The 9,641-nt window shown below is 37.5% G+C and overlaps 1 protein-coding gene across 1 annotated transcript; it reads left to right on the forward strand.

The window, feature by feature from the left end:
* Positions 6,960 to 7,478, forward strand: LOC107606997. Its single transcript, XM_016308992.1, has one exon. It carries the CDS (start codon positions 6,960 to 6,962, stop codon positions 7,476 to 7,478), a length of 519 nt encoding a protein of 172 aa, XP_016164478.1.

Raw genomic sequence — 9,641 nt, forward strand, 5'->3', positions numbered from 1 at the left:
TTTTGGGGACAACTTAGACAGGGCTCACCCAGGGGCTATCAGAAATAGGATAAATAATCCCAGCCTCCAATAATTTGGTGACCTCTTTCTGCACCACTTCCTTCATGGCTGGATTTAGCCGCCTCTGTGGTTGAACCACTGGCTTAGCATTGTCCTCCAATAAGATCTTGTGCATGCATCTAGCTAGGCTTATGCCCTTAAGGTCACTTATGGACCACCCAAGAGCTATCTTGTGTGTCCTTAGCACTTGAATTAGTGCTTTCTCTTCCTGTGGATTTAAAGCAGAGCTTATGATCACTGGAAAAGTATCACCTTCTCCTAGAAACGCATATTTCAGGGATGGTGGTAATGGTTTGAGCTCGGGTTTAGGAGGTTTTTCCTCTCCCTGAGGAAATTTCAGAGGCTCTTTCAATTCCTCTGAATCCTCTAGGTCAGGCGGAACATCTTTAAAAATGTTTTCCAGCTCTGATTCGAGACTCTCAGCCATGTTGATCTCCTCCACCAGAGAGTCAATGAGATCAACTTTCATGCAGTCTTTTGGTGTGTCTGGATGCTGCATGGCATTGACAGCATTCAACTTAAACTCATCCTCATTGACTCTCAGGGTTATTTCCCCCTGTTGGACGTCAATGAGAGTTCGTCCAGTTGCTAGGAAAGGTCTTTCTAGAATAAGAGTAGCACTCTTGTGCTCCTCCATTTCCAGCACAACAAAGTCAGTGGGAAAGGCGAATGGCCCAACCCTGACAATCATGTCCTCAATCATGCCTGATGGGTATTTAATGGAGCCATCAGCAAGTTGGAGACATATCCGGGTTGGTTTAACTTCTTCAGTTAAACCAAGCGTTTTGATGGTGGATACAGGTATTAGGTTGATGCTTGCCCCAAGATCACATAGGGCTGTCTTGGTGAAATTACCCTCTAATATGCATGGTATCAGAAAGCTTCCGGGATCTTTAAGCTTTTCAGGAAAGCTTTTCAGAATGACTGCACTGCATTCTTCAGTGAGGAGAACTCTTTCAGTTTCTCTCCAATCCTTCTTATGACTTAAGATCTCTTTCATGAACTTCACATAAGAAGGTATTTGCTCAAGTGCCTCTGCAATCAGAATCTTAATTTCAAGAGTTCTGAGATAATCTGCAAAGCGAGCAAATTGCTTATCCTGCTCCTCTTGGCGGAGTTTTTGAGGATAAAGTATCTTGGCTTTATATTCTTCAACCTTGGTTGCTGCAAGTTTATTTCCTACAGAAATGGTTGAAGAAGCCTTTTTAGAGGGGTTGTCATCAGCACTTGTGTGTGTCTGATCCCTCACTGGCATTTGAGTGCTAGAGTTAGAAGCTGGAGTGACGTTAGACGCCAACTCCTCATCTGTTCCTGGTGTCTGAACGCCAGAGCTGTGCTTCTTTTGGGCATTCAACGCCAGTTCCTTGCTTGTTTCTGGCGTTGAACGCCAGTCCTGAGCATGGTCTGGGCGTTCAGCGCCAGCCTTCCACCCAATTTCTGGTTCATTATCTCCTTGTTTAAAGCCTTGGATGTCCAGCCTTAGCTGTGTCATCCGTTTTGGAAGAAAGTATTGATTTAGAAATTTCTCTGTCAGTTGTTTCCATGTCTTTATGCTAGCCTTAGGTTGGTTATTTAACCACCTCTTTGCTTGGTCTTTTACAGCAAATGGAAACAGTAATAATCTGTAAACATCCTGATCTACTTTCTTATCATGTACTGTGTCAGCAATTTGTAAAAACTGTGCCAGAAACTCTGTAGGTTCTTTCTGTGGAAGACCGGAATACTGGCAGCTTTGCTGCACCATGATAATGAGCTGAGAATTCAACTCAAAGCTACTGACTCCAATGGAGGGTATGCAGATACTACTCCCATATGAAGTAGTAGAGGGGTTAGCATATGACCCCAGAGTCCTTCTGGACTGTTCATTTCCACTTAGATCCATGATGGAGAAAGGTAGTTGATGTAGAAAAAAATTATTTTTATTTATTTATTTATTTATTTTGAAAATAAAATAAATTAAAATAAAATAAATAAAAATGGGTGAAGATTTTTGAAAAATGGAGAGAGAGAGAGAGAAAAAAAATGGTTAGGAAGTTTTGAAAAAGATATGGTTGAAAGGATTTGATTTGAAAAAAAAGATTTTGAATTTTGAAAAAAAATCTGAATTTTAAAAGTAAATTTTGAAAATTTACTTTAAAATAGAGAGAAAAGATATTTTTGAATTTAAAGAGGAAAGAGAAAAACAATAAGATATCACAAGATTTAAAATTTTTAGATCTGATGCTCCTTATTTTCGAAAATTTTGGAGGGAAAACATCAAGGAACACCAAACTTAAAAATTTTAAGATCAAGACACAAGGAAAACTCAAGAACACTTTGAAGATTCACAAGAACACAAGAACATGAAGAAAGAACACCAAACTTAAAATTTTTAGAAAACCAAACTAAAATTTTCGAAAATTATAGAAAGATTAACAAGAAAACACCAAACTTAAAGTTTGGCACAAGATCAAGAAAAATTATTTTTGAAAAAGATTTTTAATAAAACCGGTGCCCAATCATCAAGAACATAAACCAATGCTCTAGCCAATTGAGCTGTAAATGTAACACTTGTTTTGAAGAAGTATTTTTAATAACTAAGAAAAAAAAATTTTTTTTTTGAAAACTAATGTTTTGAAAAGGCACACGAAAAACAAGAAAAGAAACAGAATAAGAAAAAATAAAAACTAATAAAGAAAAATAATATTTTTGAAAAATTTTTGAAAAGAATATAAAAGACTCTGACCCAAAAGACAAAATTTTCCTAATCTAAGCAACAGGATTCACCGTCAGTTGTTCAAACTCAAACAATCCCCGGCAACGGCGCCAAAAACTTGGTGCATGAAATTGGAAATCACAATTCTTCACAAATTCGCACAACTAACCAGCAAGTGCACTGGGTCGTCCAAGTAATACCTTACGTGAGTAAGGGTCGATCCCATGGAGATTGTTGGCTTGAAGCAAGCTATGGTTATCTTGTAACTCTTAGTCAGGATATAATATCAATAATAATTTTTAGTTTGAATTGTAAAAAGTAAAAGAGCAGAACACAAATAATACTTGTTACGCAGTAATGGAGAATATGTTGGAGTTTTGGAGATGCTTTGTCTTCTGAATTTCAGCTTTTCTCTTGTATTCCTCTTCCCTCATGCATGAAAAAGTGCAAAGTTCCTTCCATGGCAAGCTCTATGTAAGGTGTCACCGTTGTCAATGGCTACTTCCCATCTTCTCAGTGAAAATGGTCCAAATGCTCTGTCACAGCACGGCTAATCATCTGGAAGTTCTCGATCATACTGGAATAGGATTTACTATCCTTTTGCATCTGTCACTATGCCCAGCACTCGCGAGTTTGAAGCCCGTCACAGCCATCCAATCCCAGAATCCTACTCGGAATACCACAGACAAGATTTAGACTTTCCGGATTCTTATGAATGCCGCCATCAATCTAGCTTATTCCACGAAGATTCTGATTAAGAAATCTAAGAGATAATTATTCATTCTAATGTGGAACGGAGGTGGTTGTCAGACACATGTTCATGGATTGAGGAAGGTGATGAGTGTCACAGATCATCACCCTCTCCATAGTTAAGCGCGAATGAGTATCTTAGAGAGGAACACGCATGTTTGAATGGAAAACATAAGTACTTGCATTAATTCATCGAGACGCTGCAGAGCTCCTCACCCCCAACAATGGGGTTTAGACACTCATGCTGCCAAAAGGTACTAATTTCAGATCTAAAATGTCATGAGATAAAAATTAAATCTCTAAAAGTTGTTTAAATACTAAACTAGTAACCTAGGTTTACAGAAAATGAGTAAACTATGATAGATAGTGCAGAAATCCACTTCTGGGGCCCACTTGGTGTGTGCTGGGGCTGAGACTAAAGCTTCTCACGTGCCTGGGCTGTTTTGGGCGTTCAACGCCAGGCTATAACCTGTTTCTGGCGTTGAACTCCAACTTGTAACGTGTTTCTGGCGCTGGACGCCGGTGTTGAACGCCAGTTTACGTCATCTATTCTTGAGCAAAGTATGGACTATTATATATTGCTGGAAAGCCCTGGATGTCTACTTTCCAACGCAATTAAAAGCGCGTCAATTGGACTCCTGTAGCTCCAGAAATTCCATTCCGAGTGCAGAGAGGTCAGGATCCAACAGCATCAGCAGTCCTTTTTCAGCCTGAATCAGATTTTTGCTCAACTCCCTCAATTTCAGCCAGAAAATACCTGAAATTATAGAAAAACACACAAACTCATAGTAAAGTCTAGAAATATGAATTTTGCCTTGAAACTAATGAAAATAAACTAAAAACTAACTAAAACATACTAAAACTATATGAAATTAACCCCAAAAAGCGTATAAAATATCCGCTCATCAGTCAACCTAAGGAATTCGAAAATGATGAGTAAATAAAGGAAAAGATTTTTTTTTTGAATTTAATGAGTAAGGAGAAAAACAATAAAATGACACCAAACTTGGAATTTTTAGATCAAAACAAAGAAAACAAATAAGAAAACTTTGAATGTCAAGATGAACACCAAGAGCAAATTTTGAAAATTTTTAAGAAAATAAAAGCACAAAGGATACCAAACTTAAAAATTTTTATACTTTGGACACTAATGATTCGAAAATGCACAAGAAAAACAAGGAAAGACACAAAACAAGAAAAACTAAAAATCAAACAAGGAAAATAAACAAGAACAGCTTGAAGAACAATGAAGAACACAATGCATATATTTTCGAAAATTAAAGAAAAATTAAAACATGCAATAGACCCCAAACTTAAAGCATGAAACTAAATTCAAACAGAAAACTCAAAGGAAAATTAAAGATTAATAAAGAAAAATAAGATTTTTGAAAAGAAAACAAAAGACTCAAATTTAGTGACTTTAAACCAAAAAGGTAAATTTTCCTAATCTAAGCAACAAAATAAACCGTCAGTTGTTCAAACTTGAACAATCCCCGGCAACGGCGCCAAAACCTTGGTGCACAAAATTGTGATCACACATTTCACAACTCCACACAACTAACCAGCAAGTGCATTGGGTCGTCCAAGTAATACCTTACGTGAGTAAGGGTCGATCCCACGGAGATTGTCGGCTTGAAGCAAGCTATGGTTATCTTGTAAATTTAGTTAGGAGGTCAATGATAAAAATGATTTTGTTAAGAAAAGTAAATAACATGAAATAAATGGTACTTGTGATTTAGTAATGAGGAACAGGTTGAGGTTTCGGAGATGCTATGTCGCCTGAATCTCTTCTTTCCTACTATCTTCTTCTCCAAACACGCATGGCTTCCTTCAATGACAAGCTGTATGATCCTCTCGGATGAAAAATACCAGGTACGATTTCTGCACAGCTAATCAACTATCGGATTTCTCGTCTCGGATGAAAAATACCAGGTACATCTACCGCACGGCTAATCATCTGTCGGTTCCCGCTAGCGTCGGAATAGGACCCTTGTCCTTTTGCACACTGTCACTGCGCCCAACATTCGCAAGTTTGAAGCTCTTCACAGTCATCCCTTTCCAGATCCTACTCGGAATACCACAGACAAGGTTTAGACTTTCCAGATCCCAGGAATGCTGCCAATTGGTTCTAGCCTCTACCACAAAGGTTCTAATCTCACGGACTCGGTCCGTGGATTAGAAACCCAAGAGATACACACTCAAGCTGTCGCCCAATGACTACGTTGAGCTCAGATAGAACGAGAGTGGTTGTCAGGCATGCGTTCATAGATGTGAGAATAATGATGAGTGTCACGGATCATCATATTCTCTATATTGAAGTACGAGTGAGTATCTTAGAATAGAATCAAGCGGGATTGAATGGAAAACAGTAGTAATTGCATTAATCCATTGAAACACAGCAGAGCTCCTCACCCCCACCTATGGGGTTTAGAGACTCATGCTGTAGAAGATACAATATGAAATGTAAAATGTCATGAGTTACAAAATGAATCTCTAAAAGTAGTTTTTATACTAAACTAGTAACTTAGGTTTACAGAAAATGAGTAACTAAGGGCAGATAGTGCAGAAATCCACTTCCGGGGACCACTCGGTGTGTGCTTGGGCTGAGCATTGAAGCTTTCACGTGCATAGGCCATTCATGGAGTTAAACGCCAGCTTGGGTACCAGTTTGGGCGTTTAACTCCAGTTTTGGTGCCAGTTCTGGCGTTTTACTCTAGAAAAAAGGTCTCTAGCTGGCGTTTAACGCCAGTTTGGGCCATCAAATCTCGGGAAAAGTATGAACTATTATATATTTTTGGAAAGACCAAGATGTTTACTTTCCAACGTAATTGAGACCGTGCCAATTGAGCTTCTGTAGCTCCAGAAAATCTATTTCGAGTGTAGGAGGGTCAGAATCCAACAGCATCTACAGTCCTTTCTCAGCCTCTGAATCATATTTTTGCTCAGGTCCCTCAATTTCAGCCAGAAAATACCTGAAATCAAAGAAAAATATACAAACTCATAGTAAAGTCCAAAAATGTGATTTTTGCATAAAAATTAATAAAAATATAATAAAAAGTAACTAAAACATACTAAAAACTATCTAAAAACAATGCCAAAAAGGGTATAAATTATCCGCTCATCAGCCAACTATTCAAAGAGATTGTATAAATTACGCTAGTTCCTATGAAGAATGCCAAAAGCATGGAAGCCTTCAACATATTTCAGCATCAGAATTGCATGTTATAGTTAAGCCATGGCCGTTTAGAGGTTGGGCTTTAGATCTGATCGGTCACATTCACCCACCTTCTTCTAAAGGTCATAAGTTCATTTTGGTTGGTGTTGATTATTTTTCTAAATAGGTAGAGGCTATCCCTTTGAGGGAGGTCAATCACAATGAAATAATTTATTTTATTAGGAGCATATTGTGCATAGATTTGGAATTTCGCAATCTATTACCACTTATCAAGGAACCATGTTTATTGGGAAAAAGGTCATAGAGTATGCCAAGTCTAAGGATATAAAAATGTTTTCTTCTACACCGTATTATGCCCAAGCCAATGGACAAATTGAGGCAGTAAATAAAATTTTGATTTCCTTAATTAAAAAACACATTGGAAGGCAGCCAAGAAATTGGCATCAGACTCTCAGTCAAGTTCTTTCGGCTTACCGAAATTCTCCAAGAGGCTCTACTGGAACCACCCCTTATAAGTTAGTTTACAGTTATGATGCGGTATTGCCAATTGATATTAATTTGCAAAGTATAAGGGTGGCTAGACAAGATGAGATACCATTAGTAGATTATTGGAATTCTTTGTATGATGAGCTCAATGAACTAGATAACGAAAGGTTAAGAGCTTTAGATCGGGTGATTCGACAAAAAGAGATTGTGTCAAAATCATACAACCGCCATGTTAAAGCAAAGATGTTTGCGGTTGGAGATTTAGTTTGGAAAACAATTTTGCCTATAGAAAAAAGTCAAAAGTTATGGTAAGTGGTCTCCAACTTGGGAAAGACCTTATGTGGTTGACAAGATTTATTCTGGAAATGCCTATAAGATTATTGAAGTCGGATCAGGAAGAATAATTCTTTCAATAAAAGGCAAGTATTTAAAAATATATAGGCCAGGTATTCATGAGGAAAACACTCCACATGTTTAAGGATACGAAAATATCCAGTTGAAGTGTCAAGGGATAAAATAAAGAGCTAACTAACATTTGTAATTTAGTTTGTAAAAGCTAACATATCCATGTGACTTCTATCAATTGCAAGTTCCAATGACGATATAAAGCATTAAAGAGTATGAGGCAGATATGTGTCCAAAGCATTAATTTAAAATAGGAGTTAATACAGAAAATAACTTATCATTCCTTAAGTTCAGTACAGTACATGCCAACATATAGAAATAAAAGGTTTAGTGAATAAACTTGTGTAAAGCTAGAAGCATGTCAACAATTGCACAGTTGATTTACTTTGACAGCACTTGAGGCGAATGCACACGAGATGGCATACACCAGTGCAACCTGATATAAACAGATATGAAGGTCATCTCAAATGAAATATAAAAGAGGTCACTATGATATTAATAATTGGTTCAGTGTGAAGTAATATAATAACTTCCCAAAGATAACAAGTGACAACCATTCTACAAGATAAACATAAGGTGCATACAAAGACAAATACCAAAAAAAATCTAAAAGCTCAAAAAGTGAAGATTGTAGGAACATATTAAAATGACAGAAGTTCACATAAGAAATACAAGACTAAACTTCAAAGATCTTCTTCAAGCGAGTAACTTCAATTTGGAGAGCGGTTTGGAAGTTCCTGGCTTCTTTTGCAGCTTCATGTGAAGAAAGCATCTTCTCTTCAAGTGACTGTAAGGATGCATTGCTACTGTCAAGCATGCTGCTTGCTTTGGCAAATTGACCTTCATTCTTTATCAAAGCAGCATCCAGCCTATTTTTTGCTTCTCTCTTGACAGTCAGCTATTGTTCCAAGTCTCGAATCTCCTCAAATAACTCATGAGCCTGATCTTTAGCTTTTGCAATATGGGCAGCCAAGGTAGTTTTGGCAATCTCAAAAGATGAGATGTCTTGTTTCAACTTAGAAAGAGTTTCAGTTGATTGTTGATATGATGAGATAGCCGCTTAAGAGTCTGAAAATTTGACATAAAGGTCCTCATAAACCATTCGCAATCGAGCCAACAAAGGCTCAATAGTCACATGATGTGGTGTAATTGAAAAGGTCTGAAGAATATCAGAAAGTTGAGCCTTAAAGTTTGGATCAGTGGCAAGTGTCAAAACAGGTTTCGATAGAACAGCACCAAGTTGTTGGGCCAATGGAAGCAGGATGGATTTGTCGACAGTCTTGGTTGTGGGAGGTGTAGAATGGAGATGCTCTGTTGGAAGGGGACTTTGAATGGTAGAGCAAGATGCAACTATGGCCTTCTGTGTATCCATACTACATGCATATGCTTCATTCAGACTTCCTAATTCAGCCAACAAATCATTCACCATATTAGGGGTCGAAGCATGAATGGAAGGGATTGGTATTTGTTTTTTTGACCGCTCACTCGGGGCGATTTCAAAATATTGAAGCTAAACAAAAATGTAAAAGAAAGTGTCAACATAAAAAAAAGAAATATACAAGGAAGAGATACTAATAATCAGGCTAAATGACATGCCATACCTTATTAGCATTGGCATTAGGTGTAGGCTTGTCAGATGTAGCAGCCATCAGATTTTCAGTGCTAGGCACAATCAAGGAAATGGTAGGACCCACGGTGACCTAAAGCAAGAAGTAAAATGAGGACAAAGATAATTAATGAGATTAAAAATCAGCATGAGAGACATCATCATCATTTAAGTTCTTCAAGATAATGCTATTTTTAATATGGATGATGTGAAAACATATAAAAATACCTGAGAAGCAAGTTGACCACTGAGGCTAAGGGCATCAACATCATTATCTTTCAAAGAGGATTTACTCACTGCTTTATTACTAGACGAGTTGCTCTCATTTTCCTCTTTATTTTTCTGAGAGACTACCAGTCCGTCAAGGTTGTTATCGGATGCATTCGACGTGTCATCCTTGTCATCACTATTTGAGGATGTTGTCACTGTAATTGGTTTAAGTCTTCTCTTTACTAGGTTGTTTG

Source organism: Arachis ipaensis, chromosome B01 (assembly GCF_000816755.2).
Source record: "Arachis ipaensis cultivar K30076 chromosome B01, Araip1.1, whole genome shotgun sequence".
Lineage (NCBI taxonomy): Eukaryota > Viridiplantae > Streptophyta > Magnoliopsida > Fabales > Fabaceae > Arachis > Arachis ipaensis.

Coding starts and splice junctions, on each gene's coding strand:
- LOC107606997 (XM_016308992.1), top strand. CDS start 6,960: ATGTTTATTGGGAAAAAGGTCATAGAGTATGCCAAGTCTAAGGATATA.